The sequence below is a fragment of the Solanum tuberosum genome, unplaced genomic scaffold, assembly GCF_000226075.1.
Source record: "Solanum tuberosum cultivar DM 1-3 516 R44 unplaced genomic scaffold, SolTub_3.0 scf00128, whole genome shotgun sequence".
In the NCBI taxonomy this organism is placed as follows: Eukaryota; Viridiplantae; Streptophyta; class Magnoliopsida; order Solanales; family Solanaceae; genus Solanum; species Solanum tuberosum.
The window spans coordinates 1361147-1380262 of NW_006239053.1; the positions used below are offsets into that span (position 1 = coordinate 1361147).

Here is a 19116-nt window from a genome sequence, read left to right on the forward strand (position 1 = left end):
CCCCCCCCACGCACGCGCACCACACCAAAAAAAAAGAAATAGGCATGCTAATAGCTCCCCTATGCTTAGACTCAAGTATCCATCTTCCATAGGTGGCAGGATATCAAGATAAAAACTATTTGTAGCTGTGAAAGAATTGTGAAATACTTCATCCAACCCAGTTCGTTTTACAGACTTTGAAGGTTTGAGTATACTTCTGTCATTAGAGTTAGGAAAGAACCTCAGCATCAATAAATTGGGGATCCTTGACATCATACTCAGTATTTTCCTTTAGCTCTTCTTCCTGCAGAACAGCGAGAACATCACGGGCTAATGTTTCTTCAATAACAGGACTGCCAAAAACAGTCAAATCAATGTCACCATCAGGAAGGTAGGTCTTCAGTGGCACTGATCCATATGAGAAAACCTGTATGACAAACAAGTATAATCAGCAAAACTCAATTAAGATAATAGATAGCGAGATATACCTTAAAACAGTTAGAAAACATAAAACAGAAGTGACATGCTTCAAGCACAATATGTGATGATAAACTTAGGTTTCAAGTTCAAGCACACCAGACTATGCAATATTGAAGCTGATGCCAACTAAGGAAGCAGAATGTAATTTGAAGCAGGGGTGATCCAGGATTTAAACACTATGGGTTCGAGTTCGGAATTCCAACACATAACATTTGATTTACTGGATAAGAAATCAATAATCTGTCCTTATTTAGTGGGATTTTAGCACATATACAATGTCCAATCCAAAGCTACTTGGTTTGGAATTCTACTATGCAATGTATGCTAGATCCGCCCCAGATTCAGAGAGAGAAAAAAACATTCAACTATTCTGTGGACAATAAAGCTAGAGAAGATTTGAACATTTCAAATGTATAGAGTTGTTCAAGTTAGTCGGCTGGAACAAAGGGGTTCATTTTTTACTAAGTTATGCATTATGTTAAAACTGTAGTAGAATTAAAAGATGAATCACACACTTCGGTCTTAATCTGATATGTTTAATTAACAACTAAATTAGTTTCCTGATCTTGAATTGACTCAGAGGTGTATAAAGAACACTTAAAGAGACAAGAAACTACTTGACACGCAATGAAAGAAAAAACAGCTATGGAAGTAAGTGTTGTCAGCCTCATCAATAAGGAATCAGCTTACACTTTTACTAGCAGAAATAAATTAGTGAAATATCACTCCTGAAGTAGTGCGGCAAACATTACAATGAAATATCCTGGTTTACCGAAAAATAGATGAACGAGTAAGAAGTAAATCTGCCAGAAGCGAATCTTCAGCTTAACACTACAATCTGCAGTAGAACTTTAATTTTTTTAAAATTGGCCACCAACGGGGGTGGCCTAGTCATGCAGTTGAAGAGCTAAAGAGACAACCTTCAGAGCCAAGGTCCTAATCTCATCAAAGTGAAACTTATATTAATTGAATTCTTCCCATCTTCCTAAACATTGATGACTCGGTACATGTGCTGGTGTGAAGCAGCAAGGACTAGGCGGATTAGTCGAGGTGTTTGTAAGTAGGCACAAACAGCATTTTGTTATTACAAAAAAGAAAATCTCTTCCAATCCTGCTTTAATTACACGTCATTTGAGTCGAGGGTCTACCCGAAACAACACTCGACAGACCTCACTTGTGGGATTGCAATAGGTATGTTGTAGTTGTTGTAAAAAAGGAACGCCGCTAATAATGTAGTAAAACGGTCGCAGTAAATAGCGATTTTGTTCTCTTCCAACTACAAAAAACAAAAATCTCTTCCAATCCTGCTTTAATTAATTTGAGTCAAGGGTCTACCCAAAACAACACTCAACAGACCTCACTTGTGGGATTACAATAGGTATGTTGTAGTTGTAAAAAAGAAACGCCGCTAATAATGTAGTGTAACGGTCACAGTAAATAGTGATTTTGTTCTTTTCCGACAACCCCCACCCCCCACCCCTTCTTTCTTACCATCTTAGATTAGTAAAGTATCCGTTGAGATAGATCGTAAACGACTAAGTTTACCCTTATCTGTTCAGCAGATATGAAAAAACCATCCAAGAAAATAATGTAGTACAACGGTCGCAGTAAATAGCGATTTTGTTCTTTTCGAACTACAAAAAAGAAAAAATCTCTTCCAATCCTGCTTTAATTACACGTCATTTGAGTCAAGGGTCTACCCGAAACAACACTCAACAGACCTCACTTGTGGGATTACAATAGGTATGTTGTAGTTGTAAAAAAGAAACGCCGCTAATAATGTAGTGTAACGGTCGCAGTAAATAGCGATTTTGTTCTCTTTCGACAACCATCCCCCCCACCTTTCTTTCATACCATCTTAGATTAGTAAAGTATCCGTTGAGATAGATCGTAAACGATTAAGTTTACCCTTATCTGTTCAGCAGATATGAAAAAACCATCCAAGAAAAGGTAACACACTGTTTTGTAACCCCCAACAAGTTGACCAATCCCCCAACCCCCAACACCATCCAAAAAAAAAAAACATACCAAGAGAACATCTGATGAGTTATCAATTGAAAGCTAAAATAACATTTCGATTGAATTGGAACAGCAAATAGACATGCAAATTCAGGAATCAACAGCTAAAATCTCAATTATGCAATCAATTAATCAAATCAAATTAAATTCAGGAAAAAATGACCTCGCATCCAAGAGTACATCTGATGAGTCTCTGCACATAATCAACAACATCTTTCCTCTTCTCTTCAGTATCAAGAGTCGGATGAACACAATTCACAACCTCTTGTACAGCTTCTTCAGCAACAGCCCAACTATCCTCCGTAACTGCCGATGGATCAGGACCCAACATTTCCACCCATCGAGGCTCCATTTCAACCCGGTTTACGACTCCACAAGAACCCATAACCCCCCTTCCTTATCAACCAAAAAAAAAAAATTAAAAAAAAATCCTGATTAATACCCAAGAAAATTGTAGGGTTTTAGAGGCCATTGACAACATGGAATGTTCTAGACAAAGTAAACAAATGGGTAAATGGGGGAAAATGAAGAAAAAATATTGCTATATATAGTATTTATGTCATGTATATTTTTTTTGGATATCGGTAATCTGATTATCGTCTTTAATGTCAAGAAGAAAAAGGGAACAAAAAATTCCGGAGAAGGAGACAATTCTCAATTGCCCCCACCTCCCCCCATAACCCTACCACCCCTACCCCTCTCTGTTCTTGTTTTCTTCCTCAAAATCCAAAAAAACTTTCTTCTGCTTTTCTTCACATCCGTTTCTACCTGCAATTACGTGCAATTCTTGTATACATATATATATGTTTTGGGTTTTTTTTTTCTTCGAGATTACTCTGTTTTCTGTCGGACACCGGTGAACTCTACGGCGGAACACGGTGGCGCAATGTTCAAATGCCGTTATTCATAACTTATCTAATTTTTGCTTTACGACTTTATATATCCCGATCAAACTTTATTATATATACTAAAATTTATGTGACTTTTCACTTTTCGAAATTCGAGTTAATTAAACGTTAAATGTTAGTCAAATTAATTTTCGCAAAGTAAAAACAAGTCATGGTATTAGTAATAATACGTAATACAAACTTACTTTCGATTAATAACCATTGATTGAAAACATCATATTTGTTTGTCTTGTGAAAAGATTTAAGACTATTTGGAAAGAATTTTTAGAGCAAATAATTAGATGTTAACTAGTATAGAGATATTTGATTATTATTTTTCATGATTTTATGCAAATATGGGATGTTTATATATCAATTACTTTTTTTTCCTAGATTGAATTTTTTTATTTATTATATTCAAGTCAAAGAAATTCATAGAAAATTTTATTGTTTTTTTGTGTCAAATAATATTTGATAACATAAATTTAAAAATACTTTATTTATTAAGACTTTAATTTATAGATTTGACTCTACTGTAGCCCCACTTTAAACAAATTCCCTTTTATGGAAAATTCCTAAAATAAAAAGAAAGAGAATCTGGAACTCTTCTTCCTCGATTTATTCCTATGAATAATTAGTTAGGAGAATATTATTTTTCCTTTATTGGATAGGATAAATAACAAAATAAATGTTTTAGCATTTATAATTTTACTTTAAGTAGACGTTTGAATATAGATTTGACTGATACTTGGAAAAATTAAAAGTATTTTTAAAGTTGAAAAATAATTTTCAACGATTGAAATTGTATTTGAACATGCATTTCAATTTTAAAAACCCACGTCTCCAATTGATCAAATTTGAAAAAAAAGTCAAAACGAAAAGTCCATTCCAATATATAACCAAACATTGCTTTAAAAATATCTTTTCTTAAAAAAAAAAAACATTTTCAAAATATTATATTTATACGTCCGTAGAAAATTTAAAAAAAAACTTCTATTATTTTTATATTTTCTTTTCTATAATTTTAATTTATATATATAATATTGATATAGATGAGTTTAAATTGAATAGTATTATACATACAAATTTATATAGTTGATTTTAACGTGTTAGGGATCGAGCCATAATTGCTATCGTTGTTATCGCAGTGTTTCAACATTTGTGAAATCGAGATGAGTCAAAATTATTTAATTTCATTGTTGACATTAATTTTTTTTCTTCTTCTAATACGACTAGACAAACATGATTTCAAAATTCAGATTTTTGGTCTGGACCATCTTGATATTTTTAGACTTAGAACTTTAATCATTTTTCACATGCATCTCATTTTAGCATTAATTAATATATTCCTGTACTATGATTTAATTAACAATTTGAGAGAGAATAAAATGGCTTAGCACTTTAAAAATCATTTGTCACATGCATCTCATTTTAACATTAATATAATATCCTCGTACTATGATTAAACAAATTGAGAAAGAATAAAATACCATAAAAAAACCCGTAAGGATAATTAGGTTGGTACATAGATAGTAGTACTTAATAAAGGAAGTCACACATCAATTTCTTATATCAACGTTTTCTCGATCTAATTTGTCACATTGAATTTGCCTAGTACAAGAATTATTGCACATGAGTGAATTTATCTGATGCATGCACACCTAAAAAATAAAAATGACGAATCTCCACGATAATTCCAAAATAATCCACCAAAATAAAATAATTAATTAATTATCGTTTAGATAATGAAAAAACAAATGATTTATCACCTAAATGTGTAACATAGCAAGTAAAAAGATCAACCATGTGTAACATATCAAGTGCCACCATGTGAATACCTACTTGCTTGTCGCAAGTCGCAACATAAGTTTTCAGTCGATTTGTCTTTTATTTATTGACAATGTAAAAAATATATATTTATATAATTTATACAGTAAACGTTAAAAGAATATTAAATTTATTAAAACATGAGTTTTATGACAATTTTGTCGTTTACTTATCGATAGTGTAAAAAGTATATTTACTACGGTAGACGTTAAAAAAATATTAATTTTATTAAAAACATGAGTTTTATGTCAATTTTGTCGTTTACTTGTCGATAGTGTAAAAAGTATATTTACATCATTTATACGGTAGACGTTAAAAAAATTATTAATTCTATTAAAAACATGAGTTTTGTGTTAATTTTGTCATTTACTTATCGATAGTGTAAAAAGTATATTTACATCATTTATACAGTAAACGTTAAAAAAATTATTAATCCACATTTAACATTCACAAAAGAATTTGCAATATTATTTTGTGCAAAGTTTATTGTTCACATCTTCGCTTAAATAAGCAATGCTATTTACTATAACACATATTTTCTGAATTGGTAATCACGTGCAACACACGTGTCAAAAAATTAGTTTTATTAAAAACATGAGTTATGAGTCAATTTTGTCGTTTGCTTATCGATAGTGTAAAAAGTATATTTACATCATTTATACAGTAAACGTTAAAAAATATATTAATTTTATTAAAAACATGAGTTTTGAGTCAATTTTGTCGTTTACTTATCGATAGTGTAAAAAGTATATTTACATCATTTATACGGTAAACATTAAAAAAATTATTAATTTTATTAAAAACATGAGTTTTGAGTCAATTTTGTCGTTTACTTATCGATAGTGTAAAAAGTATATTTACATCATTTATACAGTAAACGTTAAAAAAAATATTAATTTTACTAAAAACATGAGTTCTGAGTCAATTTTGTCGTTTACTTATTGATACTATAAGAAGTATATTTACATCATTTATACGGTAAACGTTAAAAAAATTATTAATTTTACTAAAAACATGAGTTTTGAGTCAATTTTGTCATTTACTTATCGATAGTGTAAAAAGTATATTTACATCATTTATACGGTAGATGTTAAAAAAATTATTAATTTTATTAAAAATATGAGTTTTGAGTCAATGTTGTCGTTTACTCATCGATAGTGTAAAAAGTATATTTATATAATTTATACAATAAACGTTAAAAAAATTATTAATCCACATTTAACATTCACAAAAGAATCTGCAATATTATTTTGTGCAAAGCTTATTGTTCACATCTTCGCTTAAATAAGCAATGCTATTTACTATAACATATATTTTCTGAATTGGTAATCACGTGCAACGCACGTGTCAAAAAACTAGTTTTATTAAAAACATGAGTTTTGAGTCAATTTTGTCGTTTACTTATCAATAGTGTAAAAAGTATATTTACATCATATAAACAGTAAACGTTAAAAAATATATTAATTTATTAAAAACATGAGTTTTGAGTCAATTTTGTCGTTTACTTATCGATACTGTAAAAAGTATATTTACATCATATAAACAGTAAACGTTAAAAAAAATATTAATTTATTGAAAACATGAGTTTTGAGTCAATTTTGTCGTTTACTTATCAATAGTGTAAAAAGTATATTTACATTATTTATACGATAAACGTTAAACAAATTATTAATCTTACTAAAAACATCAGTTCTGAGTCAATTTTGTCGTTTACTTATTAATAGTGTAAGAAGTATATTTACATCATTTATACGGTAAATGTTAAAAAAATTATTAATTTTACTAAAAACATGAGTTTTGAGTCAATTTTGTCGTTTACTTATCGATAGTGTAAAAAGTATATTTACATCATTTATACGGTAAATGTTAAAAAGATTATTAATTTTACTAAAAACATGAGTTTTGAGTCAATTTTGTCGTTTACTTATCGATAATGTAAAAAGTATATTTACATCATTTATACGGCAAACGTTAAAAGAATTCATTGAATGTTATTAAAAGTCGCGCGACAAAAAAGCTTATCTTTTTTTCACATATACAGTGAGATAGAGATATCGTTCCTACACGTTTAAGGAAAAGCCAAACTTATACAGAGTATCATTTTCGTCGTTTTTCATAATTCCGTTACACAGTGGGTCACACACAAGTTTTAAAGATTATGTCATCTTTACAGATGTTCATGAGTCGGTTTGAGTCGATTGTTGATTAAATACTATTAACATAATTTTACTCGATGTAACAAGCCACTTGTCACAAAAATATATCCATAAAATATTTTCAAATGACCTGATAATGTAAAAAAAGAATCGTATTTTATAAGTTTAAATAGCGTAGACCACAAATTTATTGGGTCACGGTTTAAGCGTGTATACTTTCTATGACATGACGGTATACAAAATAATTCTGTTTGTTTGGATAATGTCTTTTTTTATGTAATACAACAAAGTGACAAATCCTTTTTAAGTATGAAAAGGATAAGGAATCTTGAAAAATTGCAAGGGGGACCATATCATAAGTTGTTTAATAGTAACTCTTTTCTCGGATCAACTTACATTCATCTCGATTAATTTTATGAAATATGTTACCTTCCATCAACGAAGACATTTTGAATGTTTTTATTTCGACAAAAATTTAAAAAATCTCATAATTCTCAACTACTTTATTGATTTCATATTGCATACTTCAAATCACTTGGATTGAAACGTAATTGTAAAATTTGGCAAAATACGAAAGGCTTGTCAATTATCATAGTGCATAATCAATGATGAAATGATTATTAAGTTGCATTAGCCAATTATTATTTTTCATTATTTTTAAGCCATAAAGAAGGACGAAGCAATTTCATCCTCTTTCCCTACTTTAATTTTCTCATTGGAGACTCATTTTTAATCAAGTTTGATTGTTTGATCAATAAATTTGATATTCCAACGTCGATCACTATAAAACTAAACACTAATTTATACGTCAATACTTTCTGAAAACAGAATGGAGTTGATTTCTCAACCACTCAACTAGTAATAGTAGTTATTATCTTAGAATATCATTTTCTCTGTTGAAGAAAACTAGATTTAACAAGAAAAGTGGTATTCTGAAATAATAAGTATTAGTTGAGTGACTATCCGAGAAATGAACCTAAAAAGAACGGCTGGGAAACCACATCCACAACCCATAACCTTCTATTTTTAACAAGTATTCTGCAACTTTTTATAAGCATTAATAAGAAAAAAGAATGTCTTCCCAACTTTTGTATCACAATCAGTGTAGTGCAATCACCATGAGTTAATCTAAACTAAAAAGGGACAGCCCGGTGCACTAACTCCCGCTAGGAGTTAATTTAACTACAACTTCCTAATAGGACAACTTGCTATTAAGGTAACAGTCTGAAAGGATACTTATTCCTTCTTACCTCGAGCAATATCAACAAGATATCTATTCAAATGCTGGCCAAAAATCTTGGTAGAGAATGACTCAGCAACGTGTTGACGAGCATCTTGCCCCATTTTTTCAGACATGTGAGGATCCTGAATAAAATTAGACATTGCTGAAGCAAACTCTCGTGGGCTAGGGTCACAGAGGAAGCCCGTCACGCCATGCTTTACTGTCTCCACTGGACCCCCACTATTGCAGGCAATAACAGGTTTATAGGCTGCCATTGCTTCCAAAGGAACAATGCCAAAATGCTCATCCTACTCTTCCAAAAAAGGAAAGAAAATGTCATCCTACTTTCAAGGTGAAAAAAACATGGGAAAAGACGGAGATGCTCCTTCTAACAGCATACTCCAAGGTAAGACAAACATTCCTCCAACAAGTCACTCTCGAGAAACATACCTTTGGTGTATAAAGAACACATAGGCATTGGCCAAGGAGTGCATTTCTCTCAGCAGTAGAGCAAGATGTGATGAATCTGACCCGCTGAGAAACACCTTCCCTTTCTGCCAACTTTTTCAGTTCTTCTAGATACTCAACATTCTCTCTAAGGCGATTATCAAAGCCTCCTGAAATAAAAGCAGGAAGAACTCTATTAGCATGCAAGATGATTTCTTTTGAGTATATATTCAGCCACTGATGGTAGACAACGGGTATCTTGGACTCGTTTATTGAAGTATACTTTAAATCCATCTATTCAAGGTATTAAGGGCACATAAAAAGAAAAAAAAAAGGGCTTATCATCAAAGGGAGACAAGCACCCAAAAAAGTCCTATAGCTAACTTGATCAATAACAAGTAGCATCTGATTTTTATATAGTTTCAGGGCACTAAATATCCTTATCATTTACATGAGATCAGACAGGTTCATATATCTTATTGGCTCTAGATAAACTCCGCAAAACCTAAACAGCAAGATAAATAAGGCAAATCAACCATACAAGATGAATACCAACAGCAAATAAAAGAGATGACAGAAGCAAAACAGAGAACAAGGAAATGTTGGTGGATAATGCAGCATACATTGAAGTTGAAGAATTGAAGAAACTTGCCTGCAACAGTCAAGGAAACATCATTCATGTTAACTCCTTGATGATCATGGACTTCATGGGCGTGAACCATGGCAAAGGCAGATATTGCCAATTCTATGTTCTTTTTTCTCTCAAATCGATTGATGGATAGAAAGTTCAGCCTAAAAGAAATGAACAACAGAAGTTATCACTGTATTGCTCCAATTTTATCAGATGCCCCTCCAAGGGACAAAGGAATAACTGAAATGACACTACCATCTGATATATTAGTTGTGTTTCTTTGAGCTCTATGGAGTAACCTTCTCTCTACCTCCCTACTATCCCTCCCCTCCTCCCTCTATTTTAAGAGCGCAAGGAAGGGCAGGAACTCCAGGGCAGATGCATTTGAAAATTAAAAAGAAACAAATATTGAAATCTGTTGTGTTATTGCAATCAGACCTCGAACTAGAAGGTACCAAGAGATGGAAAGGTGTCTCTTACTTGATGGCATCAGGTTTCTCAAACTGATCAACATTGACAGCTGGGTACAAAACAGCTGGTTTAATCCCACAAGCATCTAGGTTCTTGAAAGTTGATGCAAAAGTAGATGCTGTAAACCTGCTGTTAACCAGAATCAAATCTGCCATTCCTATAGTTTAACCAAGCAATCAAAGAAGAAGCAGATGTTTGAACAGATAAGAAAACACAAGTAAAACGTCGATAACAGATAAACAACACCACGGACAGAAGGCAAAATGTCAACAAAAACCTGTTGTTATTTCTTCTATGAAGTCAATAGGTTTCCGATATATCCTCCTAAGAATAGTTGTACGTTGCGCCAGCAAAAGATCTGGAAAATGGCAATAGAATACAACCTGCATGAGGTATAAACTTCATATATATCTCAATGATCATTACATAGCAGTTGATTTCATCAAATCCATCAAAATACCTTAGCAGACTTCTTTAACTTCAATATCGGAACGACAACAGAGACTTGATCTGCTAGAATTACATCAAATGAAGGCCACATAAACAACAAGCAGAGAGCAACAAACATGCACCGCAAGTATGCACATACTGCATGAAGCCGATAAAAGATATGTCGAGGAAGAAAAGCACCATAAACTGTAATATCAAACACACCTGTAAAGTGGTATTCACATCAGTAAGGGCACAATGGATGTTTGTTTAGCATATGACTTGAGTATAGAAAGTAAGATTTCTAACCAGACAGAGTCTCCTCAAAACATCGATTTTTATCATGATGTGAAGTAAAAATGTGAACTTTATGCCCTAAAGAAGCAAGTTCCATAGCAGCATCAACAATTAGCCTTTCAGCTCCACCTAAACATGATAAAATATGCTTCCATTAACCCATAGATCTGCTCATTGACGCAAAAAATTATTATACCCATTTTTTTGAAATTTATGATCTTCTACAAATAACTCATTTGATCAAGGATTCAACAAATTGCAATGATAAACAGATCTATGAAAGAAATATAAATATGTGTAGATAATAATTTACCGATTCCGAGATCAGGATGGATTATCGCGATATTCATCTTCGAGCTCCCTTTTTTCTCCATTGTTGTTTATGAGAAAAAGCGGGTGTAGGGGAAAATAGAGATAAAAAACGGGTCGGGTCAATAGCCGGAGATTGCTGAAGGAGAAGAGGTGGCGGAGAAAGTCATCCGATTGCTTTACTTCGCCGGCGCTGGATGTAAAATTACACTTTTAGTCCGTCCTGATTTTTTTTTTAAAAATAATATAATTTTAATATTCTCATTATGCAATTTGAAAAATATTCTTTATTTTCTGAAAATTTATGTTTCAATAAATAATGTCATGTAAATTAAATTAAAATGAAAGAGATGTTTTTATTTTTGTTGTCGTTGGGTTGTTTTCTAATAGGGCACACATTAAACAAATGCTTAAATAAGACCGAAAGGGGTTATCTAAGTGGTAAACATCTTTTGCCTCGACTTTAAGTTATGAATTCGAATCACTAAAGAAGCAAAAGGGAGCTCCTAGAAGAGGTAAAAATACAAAATGAAACTTGGATATCATTTATCGAGTGAGAAATACTAAAAGGATTGTTGGCCCTTGAATAATTATTAATCCCTCTATCCCAACGACACAGTTAAAATTTTGAATTTTAATTTCTAAATTCTAACTTGTGAATTTGAACATAGAAACCTTCAGCCTTTTAAAATAATATATGTATATTTAAAAATTACTATAAATCACAATAATTAGTAATGTAGAGAATTCTGTCTGTCTTAGCCTTTCTCCTCCCCCTTGCTACTCCTTCAACTTACCCTATTTAATTTTATTTAGGCAATTTTATGTAGTCACCTTAAATAGGGGAAAAGGTGAAGAGAAAATTTACATCATCTCAATTAAATATTGAAAGTTACTATGTAAAACCCTCATATATGGGAAGAGACAAGAACTAAAATAATTAAAGACGAGCAAAATGAACAAAGAAATCTAATCAATTCGAATTCAACATCTTCATTTGCTTCATATGAACAAAAACTAATCCAAGAAAGAAATAATTTGAGAGCTGCTGAGGAACATAATACTCAACTAGGTAAATTAGTATAGTATATAAGTGTGTCTAACTAGTACAAGTCTCGATAACAAAAATGCTAAGTTGCGACAGCTATCCTTATACTTCAAATCTACCAACTGCAATGCAAAATAGAAAACTATATTCTTTTCAAATGTTGTAAGTTGTAACACATTGTGTGACGTATGGAAAACTTTGCAGACACATCTTCATTGCTGAAAACGTCTACCTATACTCTGATCAAACGGCTAGCCAATAGCCAACCGTTAGAAGCTTTATACGTGCTGATCCTTGCTAGAATTCCAGCTAGGGGCCTGAGCAACAACACTATCTGGTAAATTGCCAGAGCCTTTTTCAACATTTATTAGAGGATCGGTTTCACTTTCGTTTACCTTCAACCACAGAAACAACAGAGAGAATTAGTAAATCTATGTTCTAAATGCATAAAGGAAAGATGATAGTAAAACACAAGTCCCCACCAGCTTCTGGAACCGTGACCATTCGGTATAAGCACTAGAAGAGTAGTGGTTTAAAATGAAGGGAGCATAAGGTTTTAGAGTTTACTTTTCTTCCAAATCTGCCTCTCCCATGGCCCATGCCACTAACTAATTAAACCATTTTGCAAGTTTCGTTTTCTTTCCGTCTAGAAGTGCAGTGTAATGAGGTGACACACAATGAGGCAGTAAAGGGAGCACAAGAATTTAATGACAACTTTCTTCTAGATCTGCCCCTCTAACGACTTATGCCACTAACTAAACGATTTCAGAAGAAATATTGCAAATCTAGTACTAGTGTAATGAGGTGGAATGAAGGGAGGTAGTATTGGACATCGTTAACAATCATCTTGCAAATCAAGATATTGCACAAGTTGGTGTATGATAATATGAAATACCTTTTTTGCCTAGCACAATGTGGAACACCAAAAAACAAAGGTGTAATACCTGAGACAGAAGGGATGCAGCCTCTATAGACTTCTGCTGGCTCTCAATGGAACAACAATATGAATAGAGTATCATCCCAAGCATAGCAATGACGATACCCAGAATGTTTCGCCAGCTGAAGGGATCACGAAGTAGAACATACCCAAAGGCCAAAACAAGACATGTTTTTAGATGCCCAAGGACCTGATAGGTGACTGGAGAAGTCTTGCCAATTACCAAAAAAGTACTGAAGTTCACAGAGACGGATATAAGGCAGGATAGAACAATAAAGGCCTGCCATCAACACGTTGAAGTTAACAAATAGTGCTAAATGCCAATATCTAGATTAAAATTGAAAATGATTTTCTAACTTACCACCACATTTTGTGTGTAGTTGAAAGCAAATACATTCTGATTTGTCAAAAGCCAATCTAAAAATGGTCCTACTATAAACAAAGTAATTGATTGATAAGGACAAGATTGATACAGGAGCTGGGTTGAAGAAACCTTGAACTTCTTCTGGATGGTATTCGTCATCTAAGAAGATGGGTTAAGATATCCAAGCAAGAGATGATATGATGTAATAGCTGTGAACTATAGGTCCAACATCATTTTCTAACACATACAAAACAACTTCCATAAAAATTTAAAGTCTTATTTGCCAAAAGTAAGGTTGCTAAACTGGGGATTTATGAAGTAAGCAGAGCCAGTAAGGGAAAGAACTGAAAAAGATTGATTGACCATTCAGTAAAGGATACAATCTGCGCGATACAAGTGGTGACAATTGCAAACATAGATAAAACAGAACCCAGTAAATTGAGCTGCAAATCAGTTACTGTTGCAATTCCAACCCCAAAGAGAAGAACGGTAAGTGCAAGCTGGATATTCCTACTGCAAATCATAGTTGAGACAGGGATCAAATCGTTACTAAAAATGTACAACAAAAAGGGTAATTTCATAAATGCTTAAGCAAAAGAGTAAATGAATGCAGAATGTTATTTAGATAAAAGTATCAATTTATAGGGCAATAGCATCACTCCAGACCAAGAGATACATAGAGGTTACTTGGGTCAAAACTGTGGAGCCAAAGAAGCTCTTTTCGTGCACAAAGATACTTCACTTGAGTAAAAATTTATCTTCATATGCACCCAACCTTTCAGATAGTTCCCTCACTTACTGCTCCATTACTATTACATTTATCTGATAATCCACCAGTCACTTGCAACCTTAAAATTGTGTCTAGCTCAGCCTTAAATAAGTAGTCAACAGTTGCATTAAACAAGAAAGACTTTCCTTGAAAAAGAGTTCCACTCATGTTAACAAGGAACATTGCATAAAAATAGGACAAACTATCTAAGAGTGATAAAACCAAAAAAAGAAAATTAATAAAAATAGACAAGGTGGAATGGGTCTTTAAATTATCAAAGACCCAAAATAAGAAGAGATGGCTTGGCTCCAAGAATCTTAATGATCAGTAACATTTTACAGGAATATATCAAAAGCACAACTTGTCAAAAAACTTGGTCTTCTACTATCTCATTTAACCGTATTAGAAGCCAGTGAAATGCCAGTGAAATCATTTCACTGGCTCAACCTTTAACTATGGATGATGGTTGGCCCTAAATCTAGTATAGAAACGATTGTATATGGGAATAATGTTATACCTCTGAATTCAACTTTCTAGATAAGGACAAGACATAGGGTTCAGACTCTTAATTGTTCCAAGAAATTACTTCTGGTTTGACGGTTCAAGCAAACCACATGTTGACGAAAAGTTTCTCCAATGTTATGTTCCAAGCTTAATAAAATGAGAACAAATTCCTATGTTTGATATGCTTGGAAGAGAAAATTTCTCAAAAATAGATGTGAAGTAAATGTAGTGTGATCCTCTATCTACCTAGTGTAACATAACTGATTTTTTAAGAACTTTTTGTGGAAATAATAAAGTCATCGTTTTGCTGGTATCCTGTGGAATTAGTGGAGGTGCGCAAAAGCTGGCCTGGACACCACAGTCATCACAAAAAAAAGTCATTTTGAGAAAGTCAAGGTTGAGTACTTTTACCTGAATTTTTTCCTGTAGAAAAGAGTCTCCAAAAGAACTGTACAGGGGATGATTGCTAATTTTGTCATCTAAAATGCAAAACAATGAAGAAAATCAGGAAAAAAAAACTGCATTTAAGATTCTAAAATTAGTCAGAAGCTAAAGGGCTTGCTTTGTAGAGACAACTTAGAATTGAGTTTGTGATGAATGTTTGAGACCAATAGGGAACAAGAGAATCTCATCACATTAAGTAAAGTAGGTTCTAACCACAAAAGCAAAAAAGAACCACAAAAGGGAAAAAGTTTGTTGCCCCTCCCCAATAAATGAAAATAGAAAAGAACCTTACAATTCAGCTAGCTATGTATGTTGATAATTAATTTCATAATGATCATTAAGCATTTCATAATAAGATTTTTGTAGCACATTGTGATGTGAATAATTTAAGGTTACAGTGGAGCAAGTTGCAATTTCAAGTTTAGATCTTATAAAACCTAGCTACTCCAAACAAGTAATCACCAGAAAACTAATTTATGTGGAAAAGCTATCCCAGTGGATACATTGCTATACCTTGAAATATAGGTCCAGAAAAAAGGGGACAAGGAATGAGAATAAAGATAAAGGAGGGGGAAGAGAAGATCTTATCCAGATAAATCACTATTTAAGGCAGCCAGAATCCCAGGTAAAAAACATTTAAACCAGATAGTCATTAACAGCAAAAAGGAAAAAGAACAAACCTGATAAAATCCAACAGAATTAAACCCCAGGCTTAGATTAAGAAGTCCAATAGAGGACCCATTCAGTATTCCAAAGCCCATAACGGCTTTTGGATCAAAAGGCTTGTGCTCAAAAAATCTCATCCATCTTGCCACATGGAGAGAACAAAATGTAACTAAAAGATGCCAGCTTGTCAAAGTCGTAGCTGAGTGAAAATTTAAGAAGTTAGAAACTCAAAGCAGAATGATATAAGAATTGAAAATTTTCTTTTATGAGGTTTTGCAGGTACCAAAATAGAAGTGTCAACAAATCAACAATCCCCTGATCCAAATTGGATCATCCTTTTCCCAACTCCCTATTTCCTTATCAATTTTTTTATAAAAAAAAAAAGTGTCAACTGACAACCAAATATATTTTAGATGCGAATGCGCAATATCTAGAAGTATCTTTCATTTCCATTATGTTCTAATTTTTGTTTAACTATATGCAAACACTTGCACATGATTTTGTGTTCTCTCCTTCTTCTTTTTTGGTTCATTTGATTCTGTGTTCTCTCCTACTACTGCTCATATGCCATAAGCCAAATTCACCAACTGTCAAATTGAGCTGTTTTACATTAAAGGAATAGAGGAAATAATTGCATAATGACTAAAGAAGAGCACAAACAGAGAAATAACTAAGCCAAATATTTGAGCTTGTTCTGGTCCCTACTAATTACATTGTCGAACCCATTTTTCAACAGAGAATATTGACGTTTACTGAATCACATTCACCCAAACAACAACTATCTATGCCTCAATCCCAAGCTAGTTGGGGTCGGCACATTCATCCCAGTAGAAGAAACGAGACAATCTTAGAAAACTTTCCTGCACAAGCTCTTCGTGAATCTCATAGAACCATGTTAAAGCAATCAATAAATCAATCAATATCCTTCAATCCAAATATTTGTTATTGGCAATATGAAATCCTCTATGTTGATTATCCTCTATTTCGATGTATCAGCTAATTCATCTTTTAAGGTAAATTAAATACTATGAATGATAAAGCAGGTACCTAATTTCACGAAGCATGTAAGCAATTCACTTGTAAGATTAGTCATTACACTAATGAACCCGAACAAAAGAAAAATAACAAAACACCATCCATTATTTGCATTACGAAAAAAAGTTATCAGAACTCACCAAATGTAAAACCTAATGTGCTAATAAGCGCCTTATTGCAAATTACAATGGACACAGAAGACACCACCGACAAAGACAGTGCTCCAATGGTCCCCAGCTGAAACCTCTGGCTTTCTGTCATTTTCGCTCCTTCTCCAATTCCAACTTCAAAATCTACACATCAATATAAAATTTCACACATAAACCTAAATACAAAATCATCTCACAATTAGACAACCGAGTTTTTTTTTTACCTTATCTCAATCGTGCGTCCATGAATCATACAAAACTAGCTCAGCTGAAAACAAAACGTTCAAATATATTTAAAAACGAGATTTATTCAACATAAATATATACAGATCCAAACACGAACAACAAATTTAAAAAAAATGCAGAGTAAAGAATATGTTAATATATTAAGAAGATTACCAAAATGCAAAATTATAGATCTGATACTTTATATAAAATTGGATTATTTTTTCAATCTTCATACGATTATACGAACAAGTAAAAAGGAGAGAGAGAAATGGAGGAAGAAGAAGAACCTGTAAAGCTTCGGATCACGAAAATGGACAAAGGCGCTAAGTGTTCGATAGAAGTTGAAGCATTATTATTAGAATTAGAAAGAGAGCGGAGAAAATTGCACCACTAACATTTATACTTTTTTGTAATTTAATAATTAAATTGGTGACTTCTTAACTGAATTCCTGCTAGCTTTTCGCCTGCGGGTCACGTGACTGTGTCTATCAGAGGGGTATATGTATTAATGAAATATTTGGGGAAATTGATGCGTTGCGACATGAATTTGCATCTAATTTTGATAATTATTCTCTATCTTTTGTCGTAAAATTATTTGTAACTTTTATTATTAGTTATGGTAAGACATCAAATTTTAAATTTATTTTTTTAGATTTTTTTATTAAATTTCGATTAGTTTTTTTCCTGCGGGTCATGTGACTGTGTTTGTATCTATGAAAAAGGTATATACAGGAAATATTTGGAGAACCCAATGGGTTTCAACATGAGTGTTGCACTCAGATGATAACCATCATCGACCTCTTATCTTAAGATTGTGATTTGAGTCACGTTAAATTTATTATATGTTATGCGATTAATCTCAATAATACGTAAAATTTCAAATTTGTTTTAATTCAAGTTAATATATATAATAAAATGAAAGAAAATATTGGAAGAAGATTTAATAGGTTTATAAGGAACATTGAAGTCTAATGTTCACCATAACGATTAAAATGGATTTCAAATTTATCTTTATGTCTTTTCTCTATTAATAATAGTTGAAAAAATATTGTTATAATTTAACAATGCTTGGAAATAAAGACTTATTTCATATTAGTGATTGAATGTAGACATTTCTCTTACATTAATTAAAATATCTAGAAAATGAATCCAAACATATTACTACATTCAATGTTTCTCTTACATTAATTAAAATATCTAGAAAATGAATCCAAACATATTAGAGTACTACATTCATTGCTTCTAATATGTAAATGCATTCCAATCAAAATATTGATGAAATTAGAATTTCTAGAATACGATGTCACCTTAAAAAATACAAATTATTAGTACTAATTAAAATTGATTTCTAGTTTTTAAGGTAAATAACTCTAAACACAATAAAGTGCATTATGTAACTTTCTTATAGTATGAATGTTAGATTGTAATATTATGTCAATTTTAGAAATTATATACCTACAATATCTAATTTTATAAAGAAATTATGAATTTACATTCCGCACCTATAAATTCACTTGCAAATATTCTCACAAGTATTAAATTTGTTTACATTTGGATGGTTGTTACTTATTGTTCATATATCGTATTGTATCGTGCAATATTATTTTAATGAATACAATATTTGGATTGATTTTATCATTCTCATTTCAGTTGTCACACATTCATAATTTGAATGATAAATATAGGGATAAGGATCTGAAAAATATCCCAACTTTTGTCGAATTTGCTGTTGCGATACTAAACTTTCATGAGGACCTATTACCTCCCTAAACTATTTAATACCGTATTTTAAACATATATATTTGCCCATGTGGACAT

At 32.2% G+C, this 19116-nt stretch overlaps 3 protein-coding genes across 3 annotated transcripts in view; all 3 read right to left on the reverse strand.

The window, feature by feature from the left end:
- Window positions 1–3408, reverse strand: part of LOC102602843 (uncharacterized) — an 8457-nt gene extending 5049 nt beyond the window's left edge. The window contains exons 1-2 of the mRNA XM_006350817.2: window positions 2642–3408; window positions 221–406 (exon numbers count right to left, since the gene is read on the reverse strand). Of these exons, the coding sequence (XP_006350879.1) occupies window positions 221–406; window positions 2642–2863 (408 nt within the window). The 5' untranslated portion in view covers window positions 2864–3408. The remainder of the gene's footprint in view (window positions 1–220; window positions 407–2641) is intronic.
- Window positions 3409–8384: 4976 nt separating this feature from the next.
- LOC102603181 (alpha-1,3/1,6-mannosyltransferase ALG2) lies at window positions 8385–11397 on the reverse strand. Its single transcript, XM_006350818.2, has 8 exons — window positions 11159–11397; window positions 10858–10974; window positions 10580–10773; window positions 10397–10502; window positions 10129–10276; window positions 9670–9809; window positions 9021–9187; window positions 8385–8878 (listed from the first exon to the last, which is right to left on the reverse strand). The coding sequence occupies exons 1-8, from the start codon at window positions 11217–11219 to the stop codon at window positions 8585–8587; spliced, it is 1227 nt and encodes a 408-aa protein (XP_006350880.1). The 5' UTR covers window positions 11220–11397; the 3' UTR covers window positions 8385–8584.
- Window positions 11398–12196: 799 nt separating this feature from the next.
- On the reverse strand, window positions 12197–17714 carry LOC102603522 (uncharacterized membrane protein At1g06890-like). The gene is made up of 9 exons (XM_006350819.2): window positions 17586–17714; window positions 17295–17338; window positions 17062–17214; window positions 15901–16085; window positions 15188–15255; window positions 13884–14016; window positions 13501–13662; window positions 13147–13419; window positions 12197–12597 (listed from the first exon to the last, which is right to left on the reverse strand). The coding sequence occupies exons 3-9, from the start codon at window positions 17180–17182 to the stop codon at window positions 12481–12483; spliced, it is 1059 nt and encodes a 352-aa protein (XP_006350881.1). The 5' UTR covers window positions 17183–17214; window positions 17295–17338; window positions 17586–17714; the 3' UTR covers window positions 12197–12480.
- Window positions 17715–19116: the final 1402 nt, after the last annotated feature.